At 30.8% G+C, this 16,648-nt stretch overlaps 1 protein-coding gene across 1 annotated transcript in view; it reads right to left on the bottom strand.

Moving 5' to 3' along the window:
* Window positions 1-385: 385 nt before the first annotated feature.
* The window catches only part of LOC118196068 (uncharacterized), a 207,908-nt gene continuing 191,645 nt past the window's right edge, over window positions 386-16,648 (bottom strand). The window contains exons 40-42 of the mRNA XM_035367469.2: window positions 15,192-15,564; window positions 14,226-14,325; window positions 386-3,414 (exon numbers count right to left, since the gene is read on the bottom strand). Coding sequence (XP_035223360.2) covers window positions 3,303-3,414; window positions 14,226-14,325; window positions 15,192-15,564 — 585 coding nt within the window. The 3' untranslated portion in view covers window positions 386-3,302. The remainder of the gene's footprint in view (window positions 3,415-14,225; window positions 14,326-15,191; window positions 15,565-16,648) is intronic.

Raw genomic sequence — 16,648 nt, 5'->3', positions numbered from 1 at the left:
TGAAGAATTGTCGTCCACAGAGAATGTTGTGAACTCTAGATGGTGCTGATACAATAAACTTTTAATTAAATTAATGTTTTAGTGTAGCTAAGATGTGCTGTGTATCGCCCAGAGTGTAAAAAAGTCCCTTATTATACTGTGCCAATAAATGATTAATATCCAAAATATCTTCAATTATTGTCTGAGAAACTCATCAGATCAAGAACCAGGTAAGATTTTTCTATTTTACTTGAAATAATTGTCAACTGAACCTTTTATTTCAGAGCTTTAACATTCCTTTCAAGATAAAAAGAACCTTATTAAATTAAAGTATAATTACCAATACATTTTTTTTAAAAAATAACCTTTTTTTTGGTAAAACTTAATAATAATGCAACATCAAAAACACAGCTTATTAAAAAATTTTATTTACATAAATTGACAAAAATAAAATTAAAACTTAAAATTACTTAATAATATATTTGCAGGTTTTTAGAAATAAAGGACACAATTTTTGAAAGTATTTAAACTAATCATCAAAAAATTTTAAACCTTCAAATGCATGTGAAAAAGTATCATACATAGATTTTTCACCTATGAATACTGATAAAATACCTGAATTACAATTTGAAAAGTAAAATGCAGGTACAGTTAACCGTAATTTTATCCCACCATTTGGGGTGGCATTCATATAGGTAATCAGGCAATATGTTTCACAAACTATTGCACTTTAACACATTTTCCTCTTACTTTAATTAATTAAATAAATTCATGAACATATTTCATAATTTCAGGGCATCAATTATTGTGTTAAAAACACTATTCTGAGATGGAAATTTTAAATTTATTAAACTGCTTAAATTGTACAGACTTAAGATTTGAATCTATGGTTTTTCTGTTGAGCAGATACATTAATTTAATAATTAGCTCAGGTGTTTTTTACTTTAATGTTAAGTTTAAAACTGATCAATTCACAAAAATGCTATAAATCTGTTATATGATTGGGTGTGCTGTTCACAAGGCAACTTGGACACTGAGATTGGATATTTGTACTGAAGTGTATAAGAACCCTTCCCAGTAGCCAAATAAATAAGATTACTGAAAAGACAGTAATTCAATCTGGGCTTGAATCCTGACATAAGAGTAGTCCATAATTTATCTCATATGTAATGTTAATACAAGCCAATTTCCATTAGAAAGTCCTCTATAAAGGTGTTCTACTTAAGCAGATTGCCCTCACATGCTCTGGCAATATTTAATCCACATCCCTCCAAAAGTCTTTTTTTTTCCCCCATTTGTTACCTGTTTTTACATTATTTTTACCTTTATTTCACTATTTTTACATTTTTCTGAAGGAACATACTTTGTTAATCTTAGTTTTTAAAAGAGGACAGCATTTCATGAAATTTATTTTCATTAAATGAAAAATAGTTAATACATTTATTAGATTGAATTTAATTCTTTAAAAAATGTACAACTTGTGATGAAAAGTTAAAATATATTTAACTGATACATAATATTTAATTTTTTATTTGATAATTATAATTTTTTACATGATAATATAAATTAAAAAATTTTTAAATAATGCTAATAATGTGACTAGAATAAACTGACAATGGGAACACTGAACAAATTTTAGTACAACAAACATGTGCTCATAAAATTTAGGAAACCATGAAGTTATTAAATAAGTTGGCAAATAAATTTCACATAACATTCACAAAATAAATAAGAACCACATATTTCTGGAAATAGTTAATTCCAAAGTGTTGGAATTACCAAGAAATGCCTTTGAATTAAAGACAGTATGGATAACAATGATACAATAGATTAATATAATCTTTCCCATAATCATTCTATTCAACTAATAAAATTATCATTCAAATAATTCTAATAAACTCCATCATTCTATTCAACTAATAAAACAAATTTAAAAACTTCATGAAAAAGTTCAGGAATTAACTGTTAAACTTTGTGATTTTAATTATTTTACACTGCCTCAAAAGGGTAAAAGAAAAATTATTGAATATGAATTTATTTAACATATTTAATCTATAATATAAATGACAAATTATTTACTTTACATTACTATAAGGCACAATATTTGCAATTTCACTAATAGTGATGTAAATAGGTAAAGAAAAGAAGTTTAATTATGTCACTTAACTATACAAAACACCATAAACTTATCCTAAAAGAGATTAGTCAATCATCATAAGAAATTAACATTTACTTTTCAGTTCCTTATTTGTTTCAAAGCTGCTGGCAGGAGGCACTAATGCACTTAAGACCAAATTAATTTTTATTATAATCTTTACATTTTAGGTCTACCTTGTTTCCCAATTTATTACTATAAAAATGCATTCAAAAGTATTAATTTTTATTTTTATAATATTTACAGTCCATGAAATCACAGAACTGAAATGTAAGTATATACCTTACCCAGTAAATTTTATATAAAAATATCGCTATCATGCATAATTTTTAATGATTACTTTACAGAATTTTAAAAATTTATTTCAAAGACACATTATTTATCATAAATATTTAATTGAATCATTAATAAAGATTTGACAATTTATTGTATGAAAATATAAATAAAAAACATAAATTTTGAAACTGGAGATAATACTTCAGGTCCTTACATATGAAAAGTTTAAATATATCACTACCAAAATCATATTTATACATTGAACACAAAGTGCAAATTATATTAGTTAATATCAATGCTGATTAAAAAGTTGATTTTAACATATTTAATGACTTTTAAAAAATTAGTTCCATATTTATTTACCTAGAATATACATTTTATATAACTATTTTAAGAGGATAACAAAGGAAGGCACAAAAAATGCAAATGCTACTTATAAGATACCGCATTTGTGTCATTAATAATTAACTACAAAAATCAATAATTGTAATAGCCCTTGCTAACATTATCTTTTACACACAAACCAGCACATTGAGCTCATTTTTTAACATTAAAAACTTTCAATTATACTCTTATATTACATCAGCATGAAAATGATAGATTTGGCCATTAAACTGGTCAGTAATACATACCATATATTAAAAATCTTCAAGGCACAAATACAAAATAACATATCATCCAGTTCTTCAGGACTTTTTAAGACAAACACACATTTAAAACTTTACATTTTATACAGAAGCCTTATATTAAAATAATTTCAATAAATATTTTTCAATTTCAAATATTTAAACAGAAAGGATTTTAAACTTGATCTCTTTGGTATAAGAGTTTATAAAAACAAAACACATGTTAGGCACACATTATTATAACATACAAAATGCAGGGAAATGCATCAGCTAAAAGTGTCCAAACCTAACTGCTTCTGAAGCTCTTCTAGCCTATGCACATACTGAACTAATTGACTTTTATCATATACAGATGATTTGCTTTTTTTGTTGTCTGCTCTGTGGATTATAAGAAAAGAAAAGAAAAATGGTAAATAAATTAACATAATACTCAATAAAATAATGCAATAACAGAGCCAGAAGAGCAGTTACCAATTCAAATAAATAGAATTTAAATTTGCCCAGTGATTATTTCATTTTATACAATAACAACAATACAGTAAATCCACTAATGTGCTTAATAAGTCATTCAATAATTCAGAATGCAACTCATATTCAAAGAATTCTTTATATATATTACCCATTTTTACCTAACTGCTATTATAAAACTACATTACAGGCTCCAGAAATTAATAGTTTCTGACAAATTAAAGAAATATATAAAGAGGCTGAAATATAGCAACTTTTGAATAAGAATCTATGGTCCTGAGATAATCCTGAATTAGAAACCCATGAAAGTAAATATAAAGGCATAATATGATTTTTCTGTGATCTTCAGTTTTTTTCATTCATGTGTCTAAATGTGTCACATATTTAGGTCACATCACAATAGGAGAGACTTAAAAGTATGCTAATTTAATAGAAATAATTTAAGTACCCAGTTAACTTTTTTACTCTAGATGTGACAAATTCCCATTTGAAAGTTTCTAATTCTAGCCTTCTAATTCACAGATTTCTCACCTGAGCAGTTTTTCAATATGGAATGTAATGCTAGGATTTTCTGGCCTGATACTGATAGATACTAAGTACAGCATACAACTTATGCCAAAAATGGTCTGCTATAAGGCAGTTGACTCAAAAAAGTTATGTAAAATAATGTAATGACTCTTATTTAATAAATATAAAAATAACATAATATATATATACTCTGTCAATTAAGAAACTCCTATACATATATATATGCAAGATAAAAAAAATATGGGAATCAAATTATAATTTAAATTAAGGGAAAAACTATTGCAATAGCAAAAATGTGTCCAAGCATAGCACAGACACAGAAGCTGAAGTGCATAGCTATACAAGATGGAAGCACACAAATAGAGAGGTTTTGGTTCAAGTTAAAAAGTTTCAGTTTACAATTATTACATCATCAGCGCTGCACAGGCCGTAGAGTGATCTAGAAATGATGCAATCGAGAGAAGTTATTACAAATTTTAAAAGAGAGAGGGAGAAGTTTTTTCGTTAGTTTAAATTGTAATTTTGATTCACATATTTTTTTATCTTACACACACATATATACACTGGTGTGCAAAAATTAAGGATGAAGTCGAAAAATTAGCATATCAGCTGAATGAAAAGGCAGAGCGGACAGAAAGACCAATCAGGAGATTAAGTAAGGTGATGTACGGTAGCACATGCGCAGATATGCAGGTAGACGTAATGGGGGAGTGTCTGAGTAGTATGTTGTCAGGGCAAGATCAGTATTTCTGGCAAAGAGATTGCACGCTGTATAGCAGTTAAAATCACACCGAGTTGCTGCCTCAGCGAGAAATGGCGAATAATCAATCTGTTAGACGACATCTGGATGCTTTTACCCGAGGTCGAATCATTGGAAAGTTGAAGGAAGGCCGCAGTGTGACAAGTGTGGCTGCAGAGTTCGGAATTGCTCACAGCATCGTTTCACGACTTTGGAGACAATTTCAAACTACAGGAACAGTTATCCGGGGGTTTAGTAGTGGTTGTCCACGAGGAACCACACCTGCAGATGACCGGTATATTGCCTTACAGGCCAGAAGAAACAGGCGGCAGACAGCGGGAGAAATCGCTAGACACGCGACACAGGCGACTGGACGACCGATGTCGCGTTTTACCGTGGCCAGAAGACTGCACGGTGGTGGTCTGTTTGCATGACGCCCTGTACGGTGTGTACCTCTAACGCCTGCCCATCGTTCTCTCGGCGAAGGCGTTCTCTGTGGTGCCGGGAACACCGGAATTGGAGAGACAATGAATGGGGACGAGTACTCTTTACAGATGAGAGCAGATTCAGTCTGAGTAGCGATCCTCATCGCATACTCATCTGGAGGGAGTGGGGAAGCCGCAATCATCCCTCGAACATCATTGAAAGGGACAGGTATGGAGGTGGCGGTGTTCTCGTTTGGGGAGACATCATGCTTGGTAGTCGTACAGACCTTCACATCTTCGACGCAGATTCAGTCAACGGGACCCGTTATTGTAACGAAATTCTTCTTCCATATGTGCTTCTTTTTAGAGGTGCTATGGGTCCGCAGTTCCTTTTCATGGACAACAATGCACCATGTCATCGCACAGTAGCTGCTGAACAGCTCTTAGAGAGTGAGGATATTGAACGTATGGATTGGCCGGCACTATCTCCGGATCTCAATCCCATCGAGCATGTATGGGATTTTCTAGGCAGATGCTTGGCAGCTTGTACCTTACCACCAGTAACGATTCCGGAGCTTCGATTGGCGCTGCAAGACGAATGGGCAGCAATGCCTCAACAACTCATTGACACCCTCATTCTCAGAATGGGCAGACGCTGTGAAACCTGCCTAGCAGTCAGGGGAGATCATATCCCCTATTAAAGACCGGATGTTTCTTGCTGGACACCCATCACAGGGATGTTTTGGCCTTCAGTCGCATTGTGCTCCATGCTACTTTTTCAATAAAGCTTCTTTTTATCCCTCTGATTTCTCTTTTAGTAAGTGTTGCTTACATTACTCAAGTCCTTACGTATTGGGGATCTTACGGTATTAAATGTGTTGATTTGGAAAGCTTTTGTACAAAGCTATATTGAAAAAAACCGTCTCGTCCTTAATTTTTGCACACCAGTGTATATTATGTTACATATATATATATGTAAGATAAAAAATATGAAAGCAAACTTCTAAATTTAATTCACTATAACCTCTTTTATTTCATTTAAAACTTCACCTATGTGTCCTAAAAATAGTGCTGTAAATCTAAACTGCATCATTCAAATTAATCATGCTATCTTATGTAACCCCTAATGCAGATGCCTCTTGACCAATCACCAAATTGCAAACTAAAACTAAAAACTGAAACTTTTGACCTCCCAACCTTTTTTCTATGAACTGATACGTCACTTTTGCTGGTGCTTTCCTCTTTGCCAGATGCTCTACTGCAATCAATGTATGAGCTCCTATATTCGCTTCTATGGCAATAATATCAAAATTGTAAATGTCTTTAATAGGCACGAGTAGAGTGCCATGTGAATTGTGGCCGCAAAATGAGAACTTAAATAAAAAAAGAATTTAATCCAGATCGACTGCTTCATCTTCAAAATGGATGGACGCTCTACACATCAAGTATCTACGCAATTAGTATTTCTACGCATCTGCATCTCAGCGTTCGTATTTCAATGCCTCCAAAATTGTTCTGCCATTACATTTTTTGGCCAGTTCTAATTATGAAGAAATCTACACGGGTTTATTATTCTGTGTTCACAGTGAATCATGGGAAAAGTCCTGTTTCACCAAAAATTTTAATGCACGTTTGTGCCGCATTCTCAATCAAATCATTCATGTCGTGTCAACGAACCACAGTTTCATTACATATATATATATTTTGTATTTGTTATTTATTATACTTATGTCTATTTCTTGCACATGTTTAAGGTTTATCAGAGTTCTGAATAAATAAATTTCCTCATGTACTTAAGTCTTATTATTGGCTGGTGCTAGATATCTTACTGCCTGATGCAATCTCTGTGGCTCCTAAATTCTGTGACTCCCTGCGGCCATACGAGACCTGGCTCTGGTTCTGGGTTTATGTGAATAACAAATCAGTTATTCTTAATTCAAATAGCTCTAAATGTAATCTTTAGGTAAATAAATATCATCAATGAAATCTATTTTTAGCATATGTAAAGACATTTTTGGTAAATTTTTCCCTAGCCAACATTTTTTAGCGCTAATTTAAATCCGTAATCATCGACAAGCGTAATGTCAACATATAAGGTTAACATACTCCTTTATCATTCAATTACTAACATAAAAAAATTGTTTAGGCATTGCTACATGAGTCATTACTCAAGTTGTCATGTTTTGATAAACATGTGGTGATAAAAGGAAAGTATAATAAATAATGATTCGCCAGTTTGGCGTCAGATTAACAATGTATCTATGTGGAATGTTTCGGTTTGAGATGTGTGCCAAGCAGATACACAACAACGTATGATTAATTATTGTACAAATTCATGCTAAAATCTTGTTTCCTGTTTCTTCAATAAGAAGGTACATACATACGTAGCAACAGAGCCATATTACTGATCGTACAAATTTATGCTAAAATGTTTGTTTCTTTAATAACAAGGTATTTTATTTAGTGTCGAAGTGAAATTAAGAATCGGGACTCTCCAGATGTTTTATTATGCGTGGAGGGGGGGTCGGAATCAAATGTGCATGCGTAAAGCCTAGGAGAAAAACGTTGTTTTTGGTTTTGAGGTTTGGATTTTAGATCATTCCGGAAAATGGGCGTCCAGATTTCGGACTTTGTACTGTATATATATTAAATTACTCTTGCATCTAGAAATATTGAATGGTTACGATAAAACGTGATATACACCCTGAGGAGACAAAGAAGGAAGTTCCTAAAAAGTGGATGTCAATCAATCCATTTATTAAGCAAACATAGGTCAAATATATATAAATAGTTGGTTCAATATAAAGTTTTGGTATATAGAAACTTCTGTGGGTAACGTATGAGAATATTTAGTATGTCATGGCTGTTTAAAATTACTGATTAATATTGTGTCAATTTTGCTGCCAGATATCATACAATAACTCAGCAGGTACACATACATTGCAAGATATCATGAAAGATTATTGCAAATGAATAAAAAAACCAATAATAAGCAACAGAAATTTATGCAACATAAGATGCGTACAATACTATAGTTTTGAGGATCAAGCAGAATCTTTTCCTTTACAGCAAATGGGAAAATGAGAGCAAAAGAAACCTGCCCACAAAAAAATGCAGTAGAAAAGTTTTGACTCTTAATTCTATCTGCTGATGGTACAGTGAATAAAAAATAAGAATCTACTTTTTAAGGCTAACAGCAAAAATATTTTAAAACATGAATCATGGATTAATTAGAATAAATATTTCCATGAATGTGAAAAGTCTCCAGTAAATCCAACTTGAATGACACTGTTTTCTCACTTTCACAAGTAATTAATTAGTTAACCTTATCTTCTTTTATATAACAAGGCATTTCACAATACCAATTTGCACAGACAAGTTTATTTAAATCTAGTAATGTTGTTAAAATAAGTTTAAAAAAAAAGAACTATTGCACTGAAGAAACAATACGCAAGCATCAATATTTTTATATATAAATAGAACATCTTGATAAAATGTTAAAAATTGCTACACATGAATGAGAATTTAATTTCAGGAATCAACATTTTCTGTCAATAAGAACAGTTAAATGTTGTTTCAGATTTAAATAATGGTAAAATTCTTTCTTAGAAGAATAGGTATGGTCCTTTTTTTGTAAAATTGTTATTATTGTAAAACTAGCGGAAGTACCCAATGCCAGTTAAGTTAGATTGAGAGTAGTGCATCTAACAACAGAGAGAACGACATCGCTGTAATCCTTCTCTAATAACGATGCAAAAAACACAAATTCATAGTCATACATTTTTCAATCTAATGCGATATGGAACCCACATAAAAAATTTTGACAGAAAGATAAGCTAATTCTCCCTCATGCTATCAGTAACAACGGCACACAGTTTTTAATGATTTTCATCTTTCTAATCAAGTAGCTCAAGTTTCATATTTTCATATAAATATTTCACCTATATTCAATTTTAGTTGATTAAATGTGGCAAAAAAATTTACCATAATTGATCAGAAATCAATAATGTGAAACAAACGCATAAACAGACATTCTTCTTAAAAATTTGTAAGTTTTACAAAATCTATACATATAAATATAGAGATATTCTAAAACTTACAAATTTTTAATTAACAAATTCTACTATTTGAAAGCGAGCAGTAGTAACACATTTTGAAATAAAGCATTTTCATCTTCAACGTGCAAGACTGTTGCCACTGAGAAAAATGAGTGCAAAAATTAGCACTTTTAGAGTTTTTAATTAATATTACTGCTAATTATTCGTCGAAGTCATACGAAGATGGGAATAGTCGAAATGGTTTCCCATAAATTTTTGGAATCGGGAATAATATAAAGGCAATGCTATTTTTATTTCATCCTAAAACTTTGAAATTTTTTATTAACTAGAAATTGAAAATATTATTAACGATAGGATTTGAAAGCGAACAGTGGCAACAACTTTCAAAATAAAGCAGTCCAGCTTGTGAGACTGTTGCCATTCGAAAAAATGAAGGTGAAAATTATCATTTTTCTGAGTTTTTAATCAATATCTCTGATTTTAGCTAATTCTTTTTGGAAAAAAGTGGACATCGAACTTTTCCAGAACCCAGAAAAGAATTGTAGAAAGTTTGGTGATAATAGCTGTAGTAGTGACTGAGTTATTAGCAAACAAACACATTTTCTTCTTTATATACATATATTATACAATTTCTTATAAAGTTAGTCCCATTTAAGAATCTCGAATTTAATTTTAAACCTTAAACTATACAATGATGCACTGGTACCTTAGTATATAACATGAAACTGTTTTGGATCCTTGGACTTGCACCAAACTGGATGTATACCAAACAAACTTTTTCATTAAGAAATAAAGGGAAAATAATTAATCCATTCTTATAAAATATTCTATTATTACCATTATAACACTCTTTAATACAAAAATATAAGGGTGAAGTACTTAGTGTACATAAATATTTTTGGTACTCTTCCGTTTCGTCGGCGCAAATCTCGCCAAGCAGACTTTATTGGCGACAACATAGAGTATACACATAAAAATATTTTAAAAAATGTTAGTTCTAAGAATTCTTTTAAAAAAAGAAGGCATAAACATCTTAATATCGCTTAAAATTTTATAAAAAGCCAATAAATTTTTAAAAAGACATTAAGAATTTACTATGCTTTCATGGTTCAACATCCTGATTCGCCGGTTCATATCACGTGACCCCAAGCGATCTCATCTCACGTAAACTACTCTACAAAAATCTTATGCTCTCAGTAATTATCTACATTAATTTCAAGTTAAATCTTAATTTGGAACACATGTTTAAATGCAAGAAATATTTCAATTCGTACGAATAGCTTACTCAGAAATTATGCAAAACTGTAGTGCTTTACTTCGCTAATGCATTCTCATTAGAATGGATGAATTTAACCCTTGACTTTACCTTTTCTTCTATATTTTCGGCTTCAGGTAAGCGCTGTGATTGCATCCTAATTGTCTTAATTACCGAAAAAGGCATTAGATATAAAACTGAACTATCCGATAAAAATTCTATGTAATTATATGCCAGTATTGAAAAAAACAATCAATCTGATAAGAAAAAGCTGCGACTTGTTTTGAAAATGAGGCGTAAAAGGTTACCAGCGAGAATATTCCGTTTGGCATCGGTTGTACCATTATTGGCGACTTTATCGCTTGCGCCGGCAAAACGGAAAAGTACCATATTTTTCTGTTATCCTAATCAAAAGCAACTTATTAGCATGCTCTAATCATTGTTTGGTAACTAAATTCACCCTCTTCGCAATGTTAGCTGATTTAATAGTGTCTTTGCATTTTGAACATCTTAGATACTGTCATTCTTGTCATGCAATAGTATGCACGCCATCTTCACTCTAATCATTGTTTGGTAACTAAATTCACCTTCTTCATAATGTTAGCTGATTTAACAGTGTCTTTACATTTTGAACATCTTAGATACTGTCATTCTTGTCATGCAATAGTATGCACGCCATCTTCATACTTTTCAACAATCTCTTTTTTTCACTGCCTCCTTTTTTTTTCTTTGTTGTTTAACTCTTCACATTAACTTTCTTAAAACTCATTGTTAATGAACTAACAACAGTAACAACAACAACAACAACAACAACAACAACAACAACAAAAAAAAAAAAAAAAAAAAGTGAAATAACACAAAATTACATCAAGATTCAAAGTTACAGTATGGGTTGTTTACTAAATAGTAGCAATAGGCGCAGTGATGCTCATGGGCAGTCATAGTATTGGCTCGAAAGAAGTAAGCTTGACAGGGTTCATAGTCACATTTTAGTTAAAAAAATAAGCACCTATAAGTACTTTTCAAGCACATTTTAAGAAAAAAAAAAAAAAATAAGCACCTGTCTAATTACATCATACACAACTGCATAACCTTAAAAATTAGACTTGTAATTTAAAATATGAGAAATGAAGTACTTATTAAGAGAGAACAAGCATTACCTAAACCATGGAAAATAATTATTTTTTTTGTTTTTCTTGTTTTTAATTTTAAATAATAGTTCAATTTACAAAACTAGTTTACAATGACAGGAAAAAAAAAAAAAAAAAAAAAAAAAAACTATGAAGAACTAAACTATATTACAAGATTTAATGATGAAATTTCAGTTCAAAATAGAGAAAATAAATAATAATCAGGCATATTTATTGTATTCGCTTGGAACCCAATAATAAATACAATTTATCTTTCCACTCATATTGATATTTAAATAATTTAAATCTAAATTCTGAACATTTTCTAAATTTTCATTGTATATCAGTTTTCTCTTAACAGATATTGCAAGCAAAGTAATTTAAGTAAAAAAGAGGAACATTTCTGAAATCAGAAGACAGAAATTTTCTTCATGCACTCATCTTTAACAGTAAAAGCTTAACTAACCCACATACTTGGAAATTGGCGAATATTCGGACAGTCGAGCGTAACTTGAAGGAGCGGAGGGGGGGGGGGTAGACTGTAGCCTCTCCTTAGATTTTTCCGCTAAATAAATGCTTTTGACATTTCAATATGTGCATCATTTAAAAATGAACCAACGGAACTAAAAAATATTCTGCTTAGCACAGTAAAACTCTTTTAAGTGTTCATAAACAAATCTCGGACTGAACATAAAAATTAATTATCTCTGCAAAATATCACAAACATTATTGTGCAATACGTGCGCCGTAATTCTTCCCTACGTGATATTATGCAATCGGAATCAACAACTGCCGGTATTGGGAGAATAAAGAACTAAATAACTGGTGTGTTTTTCATTCTAATTTTCAACAGATGGCGTTAAATTTCCGGAATAGAATCTTTCTTCGCTTGGGTTGGTAGACTGCAGAACTTTTAGTCCTATTCAATCCAGGTTGGAAAGTGACAAAAAAAAAAAAAAAAAAGGTCCGTTGCTTGTTTTGCAGCGAACTGTAACAGTTTCAATATTCAAAATTGGTATTGGCCAAAAAAATGAAATTATTTTGACTATTCGATTACTTCCCCTTTATTTAAACCATTCCGAATATTATTCCTTAGAAAGCTAATCTGTGTTAAAACACAACCATTTTTGGAAGTTTACTATACTTCAGCAGTTACTGCAACAATTTTATTATAAACATTCATACATATGCTCATAATATAAGCATAACGATCATAATAAACACGAATATGAACTGACCAAGTGGAACGAGAATGCAAATTTTTAAGATCTTGATAGAAATTCAAACGTGTGTAGTATTTGGGTGGGAGGAAAAGAATGCTGAATGTAGCGAAATTTTCTACTGCTTTTGCAATTCTTTGACCAACAGAACGACGGGCACCTGTCTGTACTCTTCGTGAACACCAAAGGTTATGTTAATGCAGAGAAAGGGGGAAAAGCTATTTCCGGGAGTATGACTCACCATCTGACATTCCATATTAGGAAGAAAAGTTCTTTATTTAGTTTCGGCTTTGGTACGGGGGAAAATAGCGCGTTCATTAAAAAAAAAAAAGCACTAAAAACAAAAAAATAAGGGCTTTAAAGAAAAAGTAAGCACCTATAAGGGCCTTTATATTTTATTTTCAAATATAAGGACTTATAAGCACTTATAAGGACCACTACGAACCCTGTTTGAGTATTGAGCACAATCATCAAACTCATGTCATGTTCCAAAGGAATATTGTACACCAAACAAAAATTCTCGCATTCAAACAGGTTACATATCAAGTTGGACTTATTTTAAAGCGGATGCATACTGAGGTATCATTGAGTAGCTAATTTTTTTTAAAGAATAACTATTGTGATGAAGAAAATGAACAAGGTATAGATATCAACCTTCTTTACAAATAAATGGTATTTTTTTAATACAATGTTAAAATGCTATTCAAACGTGAAACTAGATCAGAAGCCAACTGCAAAACAGCTCAAATTAAATTTTCAATTATATTCAACATCATAAGGAAAATTTATTTTTGATGCTGATTTGATATGGATTGAATTTTCATATGCTGAAATCTTTTAAGCATATCCAGGGAAAGTGATCACAAACTAAGGTAAATTGTACAATATCAAAATTTTGAGCGCCATTCAAACACCTTGATTCATTTTTGTTGCATTTTCTCTCCCCCTTCTTTTTCTATCTTTCTCTCTAGCTCTTTTTTTTGGGGTGGGTGGGTGTGTGTGAAAATGTAACACAATGAAATGTTTAAATACAGTATAAAAAGTTCAGCAGCTGTATTTTTTTTTAACTTTATAAATTTTACACTTAAAGTTAATTTTAAAATATAGGCTAAACAAACAGAGCACAACTTTTCCTTTTGTTTACTGTATTCACCTACTATGTGTTATTTGATGGATTAGTTCATTGCATCAAGCAAGTTTTATCTGAATTTTTCCTTTATATTTATGAAATATAATAATACTATGTTACTTTGCTAAGTTTGACTTCAAAACAATCATTTTGCTTAGCTTCTTAAAGCATGATCATTTGGGGAGCATGATTGTTCTTGGATTTTTATGCAAAAGGAAATCAGAATTTTATACTAACCTAGATTCTATGGAAGTGGCACTGTTTCTGCATTGTTCATAACTCTCACTAATAGATGCAGACTTAGATGATAAAGAGACTGTTGATAAATGACATCCATCTGTAAAATAATGTCTGAGTTAATTAATTAAAAAAATATACAAATACAATCTAACTAAACCAATAAAATGTGAAAAATTTATCTTCACATTTTGGCCAATTTTTTAGTTTGGTCCATTTTATGGATGGGGGGGGGGAAGAACAATCCTTTAAAGTTGAGTTGTCCCTATGGACTTTGTAGGTGGATGCAGGTTATTTTTTAAGTTTGTCCACATTTTGTAGAAAAACGACGATGCTTTAGAGTTGTCTGTTATCTGTAACCTGCATGACTTTCACTTTTCAATTCTTCACTGCTATTTCAGAAAGAAAAGAATTTATTTATGTTTTGGAAAAACTTACTGTTTTACATAATTCAGAATTATCATTTAATAATTTGGCCGCGCTGATTACACTTTTAAATAATCATGCCTCGTACATTTCAAGAATGGTTCATCAGCTAATTTTGGATTAACAGAAATGCAGTGATTTTGATGCAGTGAGAGGGGTTCAATTACATCTGATCTACCTTCTCTTGATGACGTTGAATCAGTTATTAATTGCATTCTTCTTGCTATAAATATATTTTTTATTTTTGTATTTCCTTTCTCTGTATTCCTATTGGTTTGATGATTATTGGCTGATTTTTACATATTTATGGGAAATTTTAGATTTATTGGTTTTGAATTTCATGTCTTTGTGGATTTGGTTCTAAATTTCGTTCTTTTGTCTATAATTGATTAATTTTCAGCAGCATGTGCACAGAAATGATACTGAGATAATTTGTTTTAAAATAAAAATGTGTTATATCGTTATAATTATATATATATATTTTAAATGGGTATTCTAAAATAATAAAGATCTTAGAAATACAAAAATTACAATTCTTACCTGGTGTTACTGTAGGAGAAAAATGGGGATATTTTTGGAAAATGGACTGTATTTCAACATTTACAACACGTGCAGCAGGAACTCTAGATAACAGTCGATGACATCTAACAGCAAACTTCATGCGATGCACAGCAACTACAGCAAAAGCCATTGAACGAAAACGAAATTTTCCATTGATTATTATCGTTGCAGATTTTAATGAATTGCTACTTTGATCCACAGGACTATTAATGGCCAAATTGTTCAACCAAGCCAGTGTAAAATTTTCTGTGGTTTCAAAATAAGCCAAAAGTTTGAGTAAATATTTTTTCTGATATATCAGAGCCTTGTTATGACTTCGAATTCTTCTATAGATACAATATAAACTATGCAGCTAAAAAAAAAAAAAAAAAACATATGAATACATTATAAAATAGGAATAAAATGACACATAGATTCTTCTAAAACAAGTTAATTGCTGTTAATAACCATATTTTCCTGAACATTCTCTTAATGAAAATGTGTCTGCATACAAACTGTATATACAAAATGGGTTTATTACACATGAAGATAGAATACAAAAATTATAAGATTTCGAACTGTGTGGTAATGAAACTTTAAAAGGAATCCAAACCAAAACAAAATCTGGCTTTAAATACCTTTCTAGTAGAATTATTTAGATTAAAAATTAGTTATGACATGATTCCAAAGTAAAAGATAATGACTTAATATATATTTTATTGACTATTCTAAGTTTAATTTTATATTATGACTTCTAACTAATTCCATTTAGTAATTTCATCAAAATTTTACATTGATATAAATAGGAAAGAAAAGTTTTTAGTTATTAAAATTTCTTAAATACAATAAAAATATAATTAATAATTTATTGGCATATGACTCAGGGGAGAAATTTAGCATATACAATGTAAATATTTAAAGCAAAGTTAAAAAATTAAGTTAAATTAAAAACCAGAAGTTGTCTGATGCTGATTTTATAAAAATATTTAGTACAGATAATACAGTCAAAAGCCTTTAATCTGGACGTCCATAATCCGGACCTCAAAGCTACAAACTTGTGCCTGCGTCAACGCATTATGCATTGACGCATGCACATAATACCTTTACGCACATGCATAATACGTTTACGCATGCGTGTTTAATGTATAACGGACGATATAAGCTAAGCTAAAATTATCTAATTATCTATTTCAGTTAATGTTGCAGATTGCGCTGTTCCTTAATCTTCTAACTGGATCCGGCTTATTATTTTTTGCAGACTGTTAGAGCAATTTTATAAAAGTAAGCTTGAACATTTCATTATGTCAAATAGAATTTCCGATTCTGGAGCTGCCAAAGGATTTACAAAGCGAAAGCATGTTTCAATGTCTATTAAACAAAAAGTGGAATTACTGCAAAAAATGGATAAAGGCATGAAGAAAGTGACAGAGAGGTGATTTGTTTCTCTAACCATTCCG

Source organism: Stegodyphus dumicola, chromosome 4, assembly GCF_044657685.1.
Source record: "Stegodyphus dumicola isolate Sdum_Otavi_A_Nest chromosome 4, ASM4465768v1".
Taxonomy (NCBI): Eukaryota; Metazoa; Arthropoda; class Arachnida; order Araneae; family Eresidae; genus Stegodyphus; species Stegodyphus dumicola.
The sequence above is the reverse complement of the archived record's forward strand: the minus strand, read 5'-3'. Positions and strand labels throughout refer to the sequence as shown.